At 46.5% G+C, this 19037-nt stretch overlaps 1 protein-coding gene across 1 annotated transcript in view; it reads right to left on the bottom strand.

Moving 5' to 3' along the window:
• Positions 1 to 18684, bottom strand: part of NTSR1 (neurotensin receptor 1) — a 43530-nt gene extending 24846 nt beyond the window's left edge. Inside the window, exon 1 of the mRNA XM_051633370.1 lies at positions 17965 to 18684. Within this exon, the coding sequence (XP_051489330.1) occupies positions 17965 to 18621 (657 nt within the window). The 5' untranslated portion in view covers positions 18622 to 18684. The remainder of the gene's footprint in view (positions 1 to 17964) is intronic.
• Between the last annotated feature and the right edge of the window lie 353 nt (positions 18685 to 19037).

Here is a 19037-nt window from a genome sequence, read left to right as displayed (position 1 = left end):
CCTAAGATGCTAATTTCCTGATGTTATGACTTGCAATCAAGATTAATTTTCATTGACTTACCCTCCAAAGCAAAGACTTTGTACCAGTTTTGACATTTAAATTATCTTAGATTTGCAAGTCCAATATTGTCATAAATATTCATAGCCACGAATTCAATATGTAGTATTTAATTTTTGTAAAAAACCCCAACTAATTCACTACTCAAAACTAGTTTCAGAACAAGCACAGAGAAATGAAACACCTTTTATTTGGATCACTGTGAACATCTGGCTTCCCTGCCCCAACAGTGAACTGACACGTTATGTTCCTGTTCAACATGCATAGCGAATTTGAGGGTGAAACCATCTTTTGATCCTTTTACTCATGGATATTTGCAAAAAGCTATTTTAAAGTCAAAGTTTTTGGACAGCACTGCTGTGGTTTTAGCATGTGCCCTGCCTGCTACTGCTTGAAACAGGACAGGATAGGGCAGAGCTGTGATGTGCTCTTGCTGCTTCTCTCCACTCACCCCGTTCTTTGAGTCTCTTTGGCACCATTTCAGGGACCAAGGAGAAATCTGGGTTGCTTCCCGTGGAGACTGGTGGCCTCCCAGGGCTGCTGTGCCAAACCTCATTCATCTTCCCTGTGCAGAGGTTCAGCTGCTGGCAGAAACCCAGGTGAGGAGCAGGAGCAGTGAGGTGCTCCAGCCCCTGCCCTTGCTGGCGGCCTGATCCTGTTCCAAAATATTTTAAAGATACTCCAGTTTTTCTCCAGGATTTTGTGAGCAGGTAGGTGGGAGTGGGATGGGAAGAGGGGCAGGATACCTGGAGGGCAGGGCTGGCTCTGCTCAGAGCCTCTCAGCCAAAAGTGGCCAGATCCTGCCAGGCAAGTCCTGTACACATCAGGCTCAATAAAGGGCAAATTTGCTTTCTAATGAAACATTGTCCTCATTTCAGTGACTGATGACTCCTTCTGTTTTTTTGATATCTGATACCTTCCAAATGCCATTCATTTCTCCAGGCTTTTTTCTCCCTTCAACCATGAGGGCACTTCTCAAAAACATCTCTATTTGCAAAAAGAGAACAAAGCCCCAGAGTTCAGAGTGATCCTCCTGCCCTTAAACCAGGGACTGCATTTTAAGCAGAAAGCACCCACTTCTGAGGCAAGCCCCTGTAATGCTGTAACTGCCAGGAGCAGAACATGATATATTTTGGTTTTATGGCACCCAGGAGAACCCCATCTTACCCCCACCCCAAGGACTATATGTACCTCTCCTGCTGCAGTCACCCAGGGGTGTCAGCATCCTGATCTTCTCATGACAGCATCTTTGCACCACAGGGACCAAACTGACTCACACTTGGTAACCTGTCATCAAACAAGTTACACTGAGACTGATTCTCTGATGTATACCTGGGGTGTCTGCCCTTACCTGAAATCAAAAAAGAACCTGCCAGGCCAGAAACTCCCTGAGATCCCTTGTTTGCTTCCTTGTTTTTCAGTTCAGCTCATTATTTTAATAAACAGTATTTTCTCTCCTACTGAATCATGCCTCACAATGGGTGACAGAAGCAATTCTAATACTATTTACCTCTTCCAGTTGAAAAGCAACTGCTTGAAAAGAAGCCTTAAAGTATTAGAGGGGTGATCTACTAAGTTGGGATCTGAGTGGGGCCTTAGAAAATGAACCCTCCAAGCTCTGAAGATATGAGGAAGGGCATAAAAGATCTGGGAGTCCAAGTTCAGACCTGTTTTTTGTGAAAAAAATACTAGGACATGTAAATATTAAATGGAGTGATGTTGCCTATGGTCAAAGCCTTAGACTAAATTGGATGTAAGGACAATAAATCCTTCCAGATTCACTTCTCTTGAACAATCTGTCATAAGAAGGATGAGCATCAAAACTGGTGAGGATGGAGCTCTTCAGCTCTGAGAGACTCCACTTGAGCCACAGTGGTTAGAGAAGACACCTAAGAAATCTCAGACTCTGCTCTCCCAAATAACTCTTTGCAATGTAGGGAGAGATGCCCCTGTGTCACTCTGGTAGAAAAAAAAAAAATGACAGCAGCCTGAAACATCTTGATTTCTGATTCAGAAAAATGGGGAGTCTTTTAAGTGACAAGTTCTCATAAATAATTCCAGCTAATGGAAGGATCTGTGGTAATTGCGGTATCTTAATTTCAGTCCTTTAAGTGCAGATAATTCTCATTAGTGCTCAGTACTCAGGTACTGTGATGAATTTCCATGGTGAGAGAACAGCACAAAGCCCTGAAATGGTGGAAACATGGTGATTTTACTCAGCATTTTATGGACAAAGTCATTAAGTGACTCATTAAGCAAAACTGCCCACTCCCTTCTGGGGATGAGGAAGTTTTTATTATTCCTGCTTTTCAGGTAAATAAAGTGGCAAAAAAAAACCAAACTAGATCTGATCTAAACCTCTTCCTCATAAGCATTTTTACAATTACTTTCTCTCTTTTCTAGCAGGGTTTATTTTGAAATGAAGCCCTGGAGTGACCCTGGGAGGTGTGACTTTCATACCTCAGCCTAACTCCTGTGTAATATTGCCTGGAATAAAAGCAATGAAAACATCCACAGGGGAGCTGGGATGCCAGGCTGGCAGACTGGTCATATGGATCCTATAAATGAATAAAGCAATATTCAGATTTCAGGAAAACCCTGCCTTTTCACCAGTGCAGAGAGAATTTCCCTACTAGTGATGTTCACGGTTGTTTAAATGAATTTGGAGAAGTGACTAATTGCTGGATGTTGCTAGCTTGAAAACCAAGTCATGGAAATTAAACTATCCATGTCCTCAATTACTCCACTGGCACTGAAAGTGCTGAAGAAGGAGGAGGGGTATTAAAACAGAGTGTGCAAGAATGAACATGAGTGCTTGTTTCCCACCCAATTCTCCTCCTTCTCAAGAAGCAATGGGCCATAAAGTCAATGGCTCAACAAGGATGGCAGCGTGAGTAAAGCAAGAAGAGTGGTAGCACATTTTCCTTCTACTTCTCTTAAGTGGTTTCAGAAATATCTGTAAGGAAGGATGCAAACGTTGTTTCCTTCATGCCTGATGCAGTTAAGGGGAGCTGGTAAAGGTGCAGCACTGCAGGGAAAGCTGGTGGAAATAGGAAACACCAACGTGAGTTGTTCCCTCCATTTAGCTTGTATTGAATTACCAGCTCAGGGAGGCATCACTTGATTTTGTTTAAGATAGAAATTAAACATTCCCAAGACTCAACTCCCTGCTGGGCTGCTGTTTAAAATCAACACGTGAGTGACAGAGGAGAGGACAATCTCTGAAGCAGAGCCAGATCCCTGCCAGCCCAGGGGATTTGCTGTGCATCACCCCATCACTACTGGGCATGATTTGCTCAGGGATGTTCCAGACAAGCTGCTTCTCCTGCTTACACAGACGGTGCCACAGCTGGGCCACAGAGCTGCAGGTGTCTCCACACCAAGGTGTGTCTCTCCTGCCTTGTCTTCCTTGACCATTTTATTCTTACAGGGTTTGCTGCTGGATTCTGACACTTCTCTCCTCAGATCCACCTCTGTTTAATATTCTCTCTTCTATTTGTTTGTGTAGCAGCAGCTTTCCATTCCCAGCCCCAGTCACACTGCAACCCCCCTCTGAGGGTACCAGCCTGTTCTGAAAACACCTCACTTCTCCATGACTTACAGTTCTTATTGATCTTACTTTCTATTTCCTACATGGTTTAGTCTGAAAAAAAAAATAGCTACAATGACAGAGTGATGCCAATTTTGACTATGTTCTCAAGTTCACAGCTTATATGAGGGAGCTGAGCAGTGATGGTCTCTCCTCCCTCACCACAAAACTGCAGGCATCCAGGATCATCCAGCTCTCCACAGCCACAGTTGCTACAAGCAGCCAAGGCAGCCAGCTCTGCAATAGCTCTTACAGGGTAATTGTGAAATCACCTTCTCTGATCTTGTCTCCTTTTGCACAAGGGAGTGGCCTTTTGTGAAAATGCACACATGCGGTTGCGGGACCAGCTTGAATTGTGAAGGCAGAGTTCAAACCTAATTCGAGGGCATCAAAACATTTCACAAGACCTGTCTGGGGCTTGTGGAAAAGGCACTGAGCTGTTCTGCTCTGCTGCAGCTGTGGGCAAGGCAGGGGCTGCACTGATGAAAAAAAGGGCTTTGTCTGATCTATAATGACACAGTCAGTCTCAGAATCTGAGAACAAAAAAAAAGAGCCTGAACGAAACATGAAAAGGGGGAGGTACTGGTGGTTTAGGTGCTATTTGGATTATTATGTTTAGAGCCTGTTAGGGACCTTATTAAATACTCTTCCTCCAGGATCTCCCTTGTTTACACCTGGCACAGAAAAGGGGAAAGATTTGATCTTTAGCAGCAAAGGAACATGAGCAGACCAACTATAAAACTGCACTAGAAGACAGATACTTCAAACAAATCAAGAGGGAATGGCAAGAAGCTTGCACCTATCTTTTAAGGGACAAGTTATGTATATGTTTACTTATTTATGATGCATTAATTAAAATGCTTGAAAGAAGTGGAACCTGGCTCAGGGTTTGGTGAAGCCAAATCAGACACGCTTTGAATTGAGGCAGTGAGACAGTGAAAGCTGCACAAAAATACAATAAAAAAGAGCTGTCTGGAGAATTTAAAAGCTTTGTGCACTTAAGGCCATATTACACACTGTTGAAAGGGAATGAAAAGCACAGGGATGGAGTAGAAACAAGAATACAAGTTACAAAAACAACTGGAAAATGTCTTTGTCCTGTAAGGAGTTTCTATGAACTGACAGAGACCTAATTGCCATGATTAAATGAAAGAGCAAATTCTGTGCCCCTTGAAGCTTGGTATCCCCCTGTCAACTTTTAGTACCAGCTACATGCACCCTTGCTGCAAAGCTGTGTCTTTTAGGCCCCCTCCTCCAGAATGAAACCTCTAGTGTAAGTAGCAACAACCTGTGCTCTTCCTTCTGGAGACCTGGCTCAAGCTCCAGCAAATCACACAAGTCATCCAGGCCAAGGCTGAAGTAAAAGGATGGGGAGTTACAAGCCTGGAGGTACAGAATTCTGCCTTGCTTTAGTATAGAGCACTTAACAGACAGCTTCTCTTCATCTGAGAATGGTGAATCTGATGAGAAATGACTTTTTGGAAGGAACCCAAAAGCTACTTGAGGGTTCCTGTTAAATTCAATAAACAGTATTGACAAAAAAATAAGGGGGAAAATGCTCAACTATTTCAGTGTTTTCAAATAAACACTTGTCTTCTCTCTGGAAACACCAACACATTTCATTTCAAAACATTAGATTAAAAACATGTGGAACTTCTGTTTTATTTCAGAATTGTCCTAAGCTAAAAAAGAAAGAAGTTGGGTTATAAGCCAAAAATGAAACAAGGTGATTTGTCTCAGCTCAAACTAAATGTTTTACCTGCAAACAAAGTGCTGTAGATCAGCTCCAAATTAATTGCATTGTTTATCTCATCCCTGATAAATTTAATTAATCCTTCTTGGTTTGACCCAAATATATTTTTTCCTTTGAAAATTAATTATTTCTCTATGAAACCACAACCCTTCTTGTACTCCCAACTGCAGAAGGAACATCTCCAGTGGAAAGAGAGGATGAAGGAGATATAGTGGCTCCAGCCCGTGAGCACTGGAAGCAGGAATGCAGCTCTTGCTATGGGTAAATGCATCTCCACAGTCTTTGACTCCCATTTCCCTGTGACAAGCAATAAAGGATGAATAAGAAGCATAGGGAAGATCAGGTTCTCCTGCTGCTGCAGCTTGGATGGATGACACCAGCATCTGGGGAAAGCCAGGGCCAAGATATCTCACTCTGCTTCTTCCCCCAGGGCTATCTCTGGATTCTGGAGCAATGATCTGCTGGGCAATTTGACTAGAAAGAGGCAGAAACATCTCCAGAAGCCAGTCTATGCAAGTGACAGCTGGCTCCTTGGTAATGACAGCTTTAGAGACAATTATGACAGGCAATTGTTTAATAAGAACTGACATCTTTCATGAAAATAATTATATTGAGGAAGCCCAAGGACATTTTAGCTGAGTTTCTGGCTTTTCAGCTAACCTTGTCTTGATGATTGACAGTCCTAACTACTGTACCCTGACTCACCAGCTCTGGACCGTTCACACTCACGGCAAGTGTTGTGTGATGTACCATCAAAATCTAATCAGTGAAATCAGGCTGGCATCCCCATAAACACAAATCCAGTGCCCACTTCTGGCAGAAAAGCCATCATCAGACTCCAGAATTTCAGTAGACACTGGGGGTGGATGTCACAGGTCTTCATGGCTCCACATTTGCTCCCCTCACATTTCTCATGCCTTGTTGCATGAAACATGCCAACATGGCACTGAGGGTCATCCATCTGCTCTGATTTCATTCTGGATCTTGCTTGTTCAACACCTCTCCAGACATCACACAGGAGGTCAAGATTTCTCCCCCAAAAAATCAGTGCTTTTGTGAGGCTCAGCATTTGGGTGCAGAGGTTATGACAAGAAGGCAACCTTGTTTTCAAAGGTGAACCAAAAGTGCCTTCAGAATATTTTGGCCTCAAATTAAAAAAAAAAAGAAGAAGAAGAAAATAAAAATCTTGTATTGGAAGGAAGAAAACACATCTGGACTGAAACAGAGGAGGAGGAAACCGTCTGTCTTGGTGATGAGCTTGGACTATATTAAACTTCACAGTTTACACAGAAGAAAACTGAGGATGGTTATGCTGCCACACCATTTGTAACACCATTTGGGTGCTACTTTAAAAGATCTCATATCATGTCACTTCAGCATTTTCTAGTGATTTATTGACATTTTACAGCTCATTACAAACCCTTTTCTACATTATAATTTACTGAGGAATTTCATCTAATTTGGTGCACAGGAGAAATGAGTGGGTGGGAGGGGGAGACCTACACCCAACTAGGTTCAAACCAGCATTTAGGACTGGTCTATGCTGGAAAGGGCAGTCCCAACAGATCCAGACATACCCATTCCTTGCCCTTTCCATGTAGCCCCTTCATCTAACACCACATTGGTGAGATGCTGCCCTCCTGTCAGTCCCTCTTCTGAGGTGGAAGATGGAGCTGGATCCAAAACTGGAGAAGATTTGCAAGTGTGAACACGACTCCAACACCCAAAGGCTCACAAAGCCATTGGGAATTGCTGAGGCCAATGGTTTATCCAGCAATCTCTTCAGGCTTTGAGAAATAATTTCCTCCTCCTCCTTTTGGCCAGAATAGTGATGCTGTTCATTGGTTTAGACGGTGCAGGAGTGGGATATTTTGGAAATAATGAAAAAAATAATAATAACATCTGGGAACATTTCCATTTCTCTCAAATCTTGCTCAACTTGCTTTAAGGTTTTATTAAGGGCACAGGATTGTGGGCAATAAAATTATTTCTGTTGCTGGGAGAGGTAAAGCAGATTGTTCCACACAGAGAGAGGGATCTGACTGCTCTCATAAATAAGTCAATGTGTTAGTCCTGCTAGGCTGGAAGTGGAATGACAGCTCTCCCAGACACTGATGCTCTACTTCTCCATGACCTTCAGTAAACTTCAATTTGCTAAAAATACCCTACAAAAGCACACGTGCTTCAGGGCCACCAAAACACCTGGAGCAAGGGAGATTTTAAATGGTCAGATTCCAGCTCCCCACCTCAAAATCCAGCTGGGCAGAACCTTCCACCTCTGCTCCTCTTCAACATGCCCAGATCCACCATCTCCACTGTAGCTGATGTGCTTTGGTGGGGGATGGAGCCCCAAGCTGCTGAGCCTCCCACGGGTGGTGTGGATGTGTTCCTGCTGCCTGCTGGCTGTTTTGGAAGCGAATCATGGTGTATGAGGGAAGAAAGGGGCTGCTGAACCCCACTGCACTATTCAGGGAGAAGATTATTACAGGTGATGTTCCTAGCAGGGCTGCTTGTCATCACCTGCTCTTGCACTCCTGCCCATGTAGGTGCATGGCAATGGTGAAACATGCAGTGGAAATTCAGGAGAACAGGAGATGGAAGCACATTAAATTCCAAAGCAGAGACTTATTTCAGGATGAAAGTTCTCTCGTCCTCAACACGCAGCCAATGACTACCCCAGCATCAGTGACCCCAGTGTCACTGTCCCTTCTTGAGGAAACAAATCAAGTGTCATTGAGACCCTTTTTCTCCCCTTTATTTGCAATTTGATGTCTGGGATGCACCAGGAAAGAGAAAGCATGAGTATGACAGGGTGATTAATGGTTATCTTTACCCACGCAGAGAGCAGGTTACCAATCAGCCACTCTGTCCCTGTCTCCTTACTTAAAATGCAAACTAAGGGAAGGAAACAATAACATTTTCATTAGATGGAAACAGAAAAGCTAGGGGAAAGCAAGACTGTTGCAGCAGTCTGAGGTTCCCGAGCCACATGGAATGACTTTGATATATAACACACTAAAAGGAGAGTTAAACAGCATAGTTTCCACAGCACTTTTTGCACCGCCCCGTTTCTCCTCACTTACAGTGAGAGAAACCAGGGATAATCAGGGTAGGAAAATTACTGTCCTTTCAGGGCAGCAAGGGCAGCCTTCTGGGGAGCCCACCCTGCTCCCACTCCAACCCTTCCCACCTTGTTACTTGTCTGGAATTAACGAAGAAGAAAAAGAAGCCCCACAGATGCAAAGCAGAGGATGCCCATGAAGTGTTAAACAAGTGGGGCCAGCACAGAAATCGTGGTGAGGCAAAGGTGGGTGTGCAGGAACATGGCCTGCCTTGGAGCCACGGTGGTGAGAAGAGGAGCTGGGTCACATTGCCAGTGTGGCTCCTGCCCCTGCCTGTATGAAGCTGGCAAAAAAATTAAACAAAAGAAAACAAAACAAAAGGCCAAACACACCAACAAACCTGGAAGTGAAGTGATCCATGGAATGTTTCACAAATACAAAGATGTTCCCTTACAAAAGGTAAGTAAAGCCTGCCCTGCTGCTAAACTTGACTCTGGTGTGGTCCAGGGATCAATCCCTTTGTAGCCAGGATCCCTGCAGCTACAAACCCAAGTGTTGGAGAGACAGAGCCTGGAGCATGAGGTTGTGGAGACGAGGCCAGTTGCCAGCACAAAAGGTGTCCCTGTGCATCACCCCTGCATGGTTTCAAAGTACAAAACTGTTCCCTGCATCACGGCAAAAAGCACCAATGTTCTCCTCAGAAAAAGGAAATTCACTCACTCTTTCTTGAGCCAAAAATAGGGGAAAAGGTTATGCAATTCATTTACTTTGAATAATAAGCATTTCAAAGTTATCTAAACAGCACTAATAACAGGGAAATCTCTGTTTATTTAACCAGCCCCTTCTTGCTATGGGTTTGATGTGGGTGCTCCAGGCAGGCTTGTCTCATTCTCCTGAAAACAATTTAAACACAAAACTTTGCCCAACAGCTGGGAGAGGCTGGCAGGGCAGCAGCCTTGCTTCCCATCCACGTTATTGCCTTAACCATGGGCCCCCAAAACCCATTCCTCTTTTGTTGAATGCTACATTGTGAGCACAAAGAGAAGCTGGAAGCATTTTGTGGGTAACTCTTGGAGCAAGCTGGGGCTTTAGGGGTGACCAATGCACATTCCTTCACTGATTTGCCCCTTTTCCAGCCCAGTCTGCTTGGCTGGAGCCAGATTTCTGATGAGTTGCAGCTAGAATGATAAATGAAAAAGCCATGTTTGTTTTCAGCTGAGTTGTTGCCTTGGATAATAACTCTGCCTTCCTCAGTAATCTTTGTAATTCATTCTTTGTGACTGGACTCAAAAACCCTGTTTTTTATGAGATTGCTTATCTCCAGCAAAGCTGCAACAGAATATCCAATGAAGATACAAAAAAAAAAAATCTGTTAAAACAACCCCCTGTACCAGCCTGGAAAGTCATTTTTCATAGCTTCTTCATTGATGTTTGCTGGTAATAATGATCATTCCTAGAAAGGGTGGGGGATTTTCTCCCTGTCAGCCTCCTGGGACAGAGAGCACAGGCCTTCACCACCAGTGAAGAGTTCTTTGGTGGCCAACCACATGCCAGGGGGATTCCCAGGAATCTCCCTTTCAATTCATTGTGGGTCCATGATTTATGCCAATAGAAATGTTGGTGTGACCCACATGCACAGTAAAAGCAGCCTTGGTAAATCAGTGTGGGGCTGATGCTGGAAGCATCAGGCTCACCCAGCTCTGAGGAAGGAAACAAGCTTCATGCCACTGCAACACCAACCCTGCCTTTGGGACCAGTGTCTGTTTATAAGTGAAAGCAGCCAGGCAGAAAGACTCATTCTCCACCTGAGTGGCTTCCTTGTTGCTGAGACATTGACCTGAAAGGCCCCAGACAGGAACTGGCTCTTGGCAGAAGAGCAGCACTGCTCTTATAGGGGAATCTGCTTCTGCAGGGCAGTAGCCAGCTGGTCAAAGCAATGGATTCACGGGACATGAGCAGGATTTGAATCAGATTTGTAGGACTCAAATCGAGAAAAATCTACTAACTATTAAGATTTCCCTTTAGTGTAAGGCACTAGGGTGTAAACCAGGTTCCCAGAGAGGAAGGAAGCCCATCGCTCAAAAGGAATTAAAGTCCAGAATGTTTTCATCTGCTCTTCAATTTTTTCATCAACTGTATCCACAGGCCACAAGTCAAAATAATCTCTACAGCTGGATCAATACACCCTGGCCTGATAAACAAACTGCTGCCTGTTGTCAGGAGAGTGGCTCAGGAAAGGAGCTAGTGCAAATCTGCAGGGAAAATCAGGGATTGCCCCCTGTCAGACACAGCCCCAACAGATGCCACCATCACAGCATGCTGGCCCAGCTCCCTGGAACTGGGAAATAACAAAGTGATGCAAATCACCCAAACCAGTTCCTTCTCCTGAAAAATCACCTGAAATGTTGGGTGGGGATTTTTTTGTTGTTTGTTTGTTTAGTTTGGGCTTGTTTGTTGTTGTTTTTTTTTCTGAATGTGAAGACACAGCTGTGATTTCCAGCACTAAGGAAGCACAGTCCCCATCCTCTCTGGAAAGAGCTGAACCCTGCCCAGAGGCAGGGCCACCAGCGGAGCAGGGGGAGCAGATGTGAGGGAGGGGGGCTGCTCACAGGCTAAGGAAGGGTTCCTGTGCAAAGCTACAGCTGCAGTTGTAGAGTTCCAGTCGATATTTGCTTTAACAGAAAACCTGTTTTGTTTTGCAGGCACAAAGGCCTCTTTTCTCACCACCCAGCAGGAGAGAAAAATGATATTTCTTGCCCTTTTTCTGCCCTTGTCTCTTTGCTTCCTCTTTTTACAGGCTGGCAGTGGGGTTTTCATTGCTTTAGGTCTTTTTGTTTGAATTGAAACTGAGTAAATTTTGTTTTCCTCCTAAAGAGTTGATGAGTTTAACAAAGTTTTCCATTATTCCATTACTTCCATTATTGCATGGGGAAGAAAACAGCAACATTCAGAGCAGACAACAGAAACATTTGAACTTGATTTGTGCAACAGCAAGGAGACATAACCTCACTACAAGAGGGGCAGCCCCTGAATGCCCTTAAAAGCAACTTATGTCCAGGGAATGTTTAAGGGATGACATGTAGATCAGCACTATTTGTAAGAGAAAACCTCAGGAATACACTTGAGTAGTGACCTGGGCAGGACATTCAATTCTGCAGAGGCTGGGAGGGATGGATCTTCCCACACAGAAAATCAGACACGAATTCATCACGCAAAGACAAAGGGATAAAGCAGCCCCAGATAATTGCAGGGTATGAGAATACCTTCAGTGTCACCTTAAACTTGGTGAGATGAATTTTCCTGACAATTTGTTTGAAAGGAAAGTGGGCTACATAATGAGAAGGAATAAAACCTTCACAGATGGCCTATTGCGTGGCCAGCAGAGATTACCTTTGGAGTTTCTTGCCCACATAGATGTCAGCATTTCCCAGAGGTTTTTATGCCTCCAGCCCTTTCCTTTGGCTGTGGGGCCACAAGCAGGCTTTCAGGCACTGATTTTTTGCAAAATGGCAGTCTTAGATACAGCTTTCTTGATTCAAATGTTCTTAACACTTGCCTATGGAACACCAAGCACAGATCAGCACAGCACAAACCAGGGTAATAGAAAAGCCAGGCTATTAATCTTCATAATGTGTCTCTCAGTGGGGATTTCCCTTCAGCTGTATTTGCATTAAATACGATACTGAGCTCTGGATATGCAGTTATAAATTAATGAAAGGCCATATTTAAGTCAAACACTGTCTCACTGTTGACTGCAGACTCAAGAGTGAGAGCTGCTAACAGGGACTGTGCAGATCTGACTCACCGGAGTGGCAAGGACCAGCTTGGTGCCCCGAGAAACTCATGTGAGGAGGCAATTAGTCCCATTAGAGGGGTTTGTGGTGTCAGCCCAGACTCTAGTAGGGTGGCTGAATCATGGCTACTTCAGCTTAGAAAGAAGAGAGTACAGGTTTGCTGGACTTGATGTTCAACAAAATACCTCAAGCACATTAGTATTTTCCTTTGATACATAAACATCTTAAACATTTTACTTATAGCAGCAGAGTCACTCTTGTTCTTCTGGCAACCAGGAAAAAAAAGTTTGTGCTAAACTGCACTGAGGTGAATTCATTTAGGTAAATAACTGAGCCTGCTTGCTCTGGGGTGTGGAGAGACATGGCCTGGTTTGGACTCTTGAGATGGAAGAGGGGAAGATGGGAACAGCCATCTGAAGCCAAGTGCAGGAGAAGAGGGCTCAGAGTTGTCCTGGTTTGCTTCTGACTTGGTAATAACCACCAGGAATAGTCACAGTACCTGGGGCAGAGAACAATGTGGCAGCATGGATGTGAAATGTCCCTTCACACCAGGGCATTAGACCACAACTATCTGGAGAAAGGCATATGATCACTGCAATATCACACCCTGTTTCTATGCCCTCCTGCCTGCCTGCTGCTGCCCAGCACACTAATCCATTGCTAAACCCCTGAGCAGCTTTCAGAGCCTGCTAGTTTGTTCCGACCTCCTACAGAAAACCACAAAGCCCAGCCCTCTGCTTTCCTCTCCTCACATTGCACTTCTGGATTTTCTTCACAACAACCACGTAGACAAGAGGCTGTGCCTGCACCTCCCCTTGTACTGCTGGGGATGGGCACAAAGAAAATTAAATTAGACTTTCAGAATTTATCATCTCCTTTTCTCTACCATGCCAGACTGAGGGTGCTGACACCCTAGTGAGAAGGACACAGTGTATGGACATCCAGGGAGGACAGGTGTTGGAAGCATCTCCAGCTTAGCACAGTGCTTATACCAGAGAGAAACCAGACAGGCTGGGAGTGTGATAACTCAGCTTAATGGGAGGGAAAGGAGGGATGTCAGCACTGGGGCTGCTGGGTTTGGCATCTGATCATACCTACTTTAGGGCTCGATGGCCACAACACTCAGACTAGTCCACCTTGTCAGCTCAGGACCCCATCACACTGCCCAGCCCCTCCAGATACTTCTGCTCACCACTGTCCCATGGAAGTACTGGCAAAACACAGGAGGCCAAGTGGTTGTGTAAAGCGATGAACACGAGTTTGTTTAATTTAGAACTAGCTGCAAGATGGACCACAGAGTAAAGAGGCTGGGATCAGACAGGGTGGGACCATCACACCTCCCACCAAGGAGCTCCTCACTGGAGAAAAGGAGTGTTTGCAACATAATTCATGGACTTAATAACTTTGGGGCCTCTCAGACAAATAAGAATTAAATAGATGTCCTTGGAAAGGTGTAGAGAGTGTGGTGATGGATGGTGAGAGGCCAGGCTGCACCTTGTGTCTCCCCATCCCTTTCAGACATCAGGCTCTTTGGCTCATTTCTTCAAATGTGTTGCAATAAGAAATGTAGAAGGAAATAAAGCAGAGGACCTCCTTGTGCAAGGAGTTGTTTCAAGTACAGAGTTATTTACACTACAAATAATCTGAGCCATGAGTAGAGTTCATAAAACATAATAAACAAGGGATCTGGATAGGAGAGCTGCAGCCACACAAGGGTGGACTGACAGGGAGCCAAAGTGTCCACCCAAACCCGTGAGGAGGTCCAGAGAAGTTGTCAATGTGCTTCCCAAGAAGTTGCCCTATCAAATGAGCAAGGTGGAGCTAATGGAGTTGTAACAGTGTATGAAGGCATAAGTCCTGCTACCATATGTTTTAATAAATGGGTTCACACCAGCTGTCCATGCAGATCAAACACCGGGAAGCGTCAGACACTGCCCAGGCACTTGCCAGAACTTAAGGGACATTTTGCAGCACAACCATCCAAGTGCAGACTGTGCCTTGCCAGAGGGAAAACACCTCCTCTCTCTCCCATGAATTGTGGGGTGCCAGAGAGCTGCCCACACCCAGGCTCCCCTCACACATGTGCCCAATCCAGGCTCAGTTAAAATCCTGAGATTTTAGGTCAAAGAGTTTCCCACCTCTGTGTGCTGGAACTGCTGCTGAGCCAGGATTGTGGGTATTTCTTTCAACATCTCTTTCTCCAGGTCCACCAAAGACCTCTCCAGAAAAGATGTATGAAGGTAAGAAAGGAAGCAACAATGAAGGCTGAGAGTCCATGATGCTGAAGGCATGTGGGGCTCCAGGGGGTGGAATGGGATGTTCAGCAGGTTCCTGTCTCAGCGGTCCCAGAGCCAAGAACAAGGCTGTGAAGTAGCCAGACCCCCAGTTACTGACCCACAGGTGAACAGGGGAAACATCTCATTCTGCCTCAAAGCTCTCTTCTCTGGTGCTGCCACAATAAGTAGCTTTTAAAACCTCCTTCAGCTGAAGTGGCAAGAAAGCATGAATTTACTGGCATGGGGATGGTTTAAGAGCTGTTTAATTTATGTGGAAAAAACCCGCTTAAATCAGCTGCAGTGTGGTTTAGAGGATGTCTGCCAGTTAAAGTGTTAACTAGACCTAAATAAGGTGTCTCTAATGGACTCACTGCTTCTACCAGATCCCACACTGATGCCAATATTCAGGCCAGACATCCCTGACTGAGAGAAGTAACTGGCAAGCTTGGCAGTGAAGAATATATAATAAACCAGATTCACAGGCTGACTCCAGCAGCTGCAAGGAGGGTGATAAACAAAGCTGGGAAAAGTATTGTTCTAAAGAATGAAGTATCAGAGGCTACAGAGAGCTTACATCTTGATGGCATGAGAGGAGATGTGCAGTACCCGGCCACAGTGATCGTGGTGACATACAGTGACACACGGTGACACCCTGCAAGACTTTTCACTTACTGCTCTTCCTGCTTATCAGTATGTGCCATGCTGGGCAATTTGTGATTCCTAGAAGAATATTGGTAAGCTCCACAACAACTGGAAGAAGTAATTAAGTGGGGCAAGTTCAGTATTATGAGCAAGAATCAAATATGACAAGTCTTGTGTGAATAGTTACTGTTTTTTTCTTATTATAAGGAATCCTGGTTGCTCACACATAGCCTAGTTTCACTCAGGAATGCTCATTAAAACTTAAATATTCTAAGCAAATCATAGAATCATAGTACTGCAGAGGAACTTTTTCAAAATCAGAGGTAGTAAAGTAATGCACTCAAATATTCATCCCAGGAAGCTTGTTCCAGTCCAGAGAGGAGCATTCTCCTGCAATGATCCCAGCAGAACCATAGCTCAAGCTGGGCTCTGAGACTATAAATAGTTACAATTGCACTGTTCTGGGGCTGGCTTTGAATCAGTCAACAAATAAAACCTCTTGGAGAACTAATGGCTCCTCCCAAAAAAAATCCCAATTTGCTTTAGGCAGTTTGACAAACAGGAAGAGGAGTGAAACATGTTGAATGATTTATTACAAGTGATTTGCCAGCTTAAGCAAGTGCATCATTGCTCTGCTTAATTTAAAGACAGAAAACGAACATGAAGGGATGCAAAAACCTGCTCTCAAGCAGCTTGAATCCACAGCAAAAGCCTCCAGATGTCCAACCAGCAAGACCTCTGCACATCACTTTCCACATCACTCCTGCCCTTTCTTTCCATTATTTGTCCTTTTTTAAGCCTCAGCCCAGCTTAGGACATGAGATGCCTGCTCACACACTGTGCCATGGTTTCCGTTAATGCACTTCAAACCTGACTTACAGCTGCTTTGCTCATTCACTCTGGAGCCTTCCCATGCCCAGAGCCCTGCAGCACCTTGTGTGCTGCTTCCCTGTGCTCCAAGGAATGGAGCAAAGTCATTTAACAACCCTCTTAGCCAATCTACTTTTGTAGCCAGATCTCCTGAGAAGGAGCAGTACGGTAGGGTTTAGGTTGTGGTTTGTTTTTTTTCCCCAGCAGCTGTTTCCTTCTTTTTACTTTTGAATTAATCCACGGGTGAAATAAGAAAAACAAACACAACCTAACATGAGGGAAAGCCCCCAGGTGAACTTCACATACTGTGCTTTCATGTCTGCCTACTTTCTTGGCTGGCAGGAGAAGGAATAGCCTGAATAATAGCAAGACCACAAAATATACTGAGAATTATTTAAACTGTAATCTCCAAAGACACGGCTAGGAAATAATCCTGGTTTTAGCCCTATCGTGGTAACAATGAGCAAAGGTTTAATCCTAAATGGAAGACAACTGGGAATAATGCATTTCAGCCACATCTTTTCTCAGATCTGATGGTTCATGCCTCCTCGGAGAGTAGAGAATTTGGGTTAAGTACACTGGGCTGCCACTGACAAAATCCACCAAGGATCTACAGGAGAAATACAGCCCCCACCACCTTACAATGTAAGTCAGGTACCCAGACAAAATGCAGAGGAAATCCAGGGCTTTTGGGTGCTGGAATTTGGGTTACTGGAGCAGCCCAGGGGGAAACTTGCAGAGACCTGTCTAAACATCTACAGACTCTGGACTTAAAATTTAACTGCATGTACTCTCACCTGCTTTTAGTGGAAGAAATTATTCTGATTCTTTTCCATTTAAATTCCGTCCCTTCAAGTGTGGGAACAGCTCAAAGCCTTTAGCACACATGCAGGTTTAAATTCTAATTGGCCCCTGATTAAACCCACTTGAAATTCCTGATCGAAATAAAAGACTGAGAAGCTATCACAGGTGAGCCTGGCAGCAAAGAGACTATGGAAATTAGTGCCTTTCCCTTTCTGTCATCTCTTCCACGTCTCTTACATTTTTTCAAGCCTAATGCTCCAGCAAACAAAAGCTCCAAGCCCTCCGAGCTCCGGAGCGCAGGAAGCGTTGGTGCTGAAACCCTCACCAGGCGTGGGCGTGTTAGACCAAGCGGAGTGTGGAGACCAGCAAAGCCTTTCTGAAGTCGGGAGGAGTCTACTAGTTAAACTAGCTATGGATTTCCCCAAAAGTGGAAAAATACCAGCCTCTGGCTTTGAAGGTGCAGTTCCTTTTCGGGTGCCTTTGCTATAGCTCGTTCCCCAAACTTTCTGAAATTCGGATCCGTTGCTACACTGAGGAAACGGGCTCTGAACCCACCCAAGAAACTGGGAAAAGAGGAGAGATGGTTTTATTTCCCTCAGCCTCGCTGGCTGCTTTTCAGCAGAAGGAAAAGAGACTCAGAAGATGCAAATAAAGGGTTGGGGATTTTGTGTGTGTGTGTGGTTTTTCTTTCGGGTCATAATCAGCAACACCTGGGGAGGGCTTGAGCACCCCCAGTCTGAGATGGTGGCTAAAGGGCACAGGGGGTGCGCAGCTCATGGGGGTCCCTGCCGGGGACAGGGAGGTTCAGGACCCCGGGAGAGGAGCTCCGGGGCTGGGGGCTGCACCGACCGCTGTTCAGGGTCCCAGCCCGGCGGTGCGGGGCAGGGCGGGGTGCAGGGCAGCACAACAGCAGGCGGACCCGAGACTGCCCCGTCAGCTCCCGCCTGTCCCGTCCCGTCCGCCCGGTCAGGGCTGCCCGGTATCCCCCCCTTTCCCCAACCGGTTTCCCCCCTCCTGCCCCACCCGTCTTAGCAAAGTTTGGCCATCCCAGCCCGGGAAGGGAGGCGGCTGCCCGGCCCCGGCTCCTCGGAGAGCTCCGGCCACCGGAATCCTCACCTGGATGACGGTCTTCAACGTGGAGGCGTCCACGATGGTGGTGCAGATGAGGGAGTCGGGATCCTGGTCCTTGCCGTAGATCTCCCCCATGGTGAAGATCATGGGGATGGCGAGGAGGAAGGAGGCGATCCAGATGCAGCTGATGAACTTCTTAGTGCGGCTGCGGGACATGATGCTCTTGGCTTTAAAGGGGTGGCAGATGGCCATGTAGCGCTCCACGCTCAGGCTGGCGATGTTGAGCGCCGTGGCGTAGGTGCAAGCGTCCCGGAGGAAGTAGTAGCCCTTGCAGACGGCCCCCCCGAAAGCCCAGGGGTGGTGGACCCAGATGAAGTTGTAGAGCTCGATGGGCATGCATAGGAGGAAGATGAGGAGGTCGGAGAAGGCAAGGCTGGCCAAGTGGTAGTGCACGGTGCTCTGCAGGTTCTGCAGCGACTTCTTACGCACCAGCGTGTACGCCGTGATGGAGTTGCCCACGGTGCCCACCAAGAAGAGAGCCAAGTAGATGACGGTCACCATCACTTTGGAGTAGATGTCGGTGTTGACGTCCAGGTCCTCCTCGTCGGGCCCTTTGGAGAGCAGGTCGGAGCGGTTGGAGCCGTTGGGGTGGGTGTGCAGGGAGCCCCCCGGCAGCGCCGGGGTCGTGGCGTTCGGCTGCATCCCCGGGGCCGGGGGCTGCGGCACCGCCCGGACCCGCCGCCGCGCCCCGACGTGCCGCTGCCCCCGGCCTGCGAACTTGGCCGGTTTTAATGCGGCGGGGGGGAGGTGCCTGCCGCTCCCGGGGGTGGGTGTGTGCGAGACACACACACACACACACACACACCCCTCCCCCAGGATCCCCCCGCCCGGAGCCGCCTCGGCTGGGAGCTGCTCGCAGCTCCGGTTCCCTCCTCCTCCCTGCAGCTCCTCGGAGCCCAGATGAGCCTGGCAGGGCAGGAGCCTCCCCGCAAACACATACACACGCAAACGCACACACACTGAGCCCCCCCCGCCTGCCTCACACAGCCGCGCCGGGAGCCCCCGCCCCTCGGCTCGGCCCCCTCCCCACTGGCCGCTGCCGAGGGTGCGAAGGGGGG

Source organism: Apus apus, chromosome 15, assembly GCF_020740795.1.
Source record: "Apus apus isolate bApuApu2 chromosome 15, bApuApu2.pri.cur, whole genome shotgun sequence".
In the NCBI taxonomy this organism is placed as follows: domain Eukaryota; kingdom Metazoa; phylum Chordata; class Aves; order Apodiformes; family Apodidae; genus Apus; species Apus apus.
This window is presented reverse-complemented; position numbering and strand designations above follow the sequence as displayed.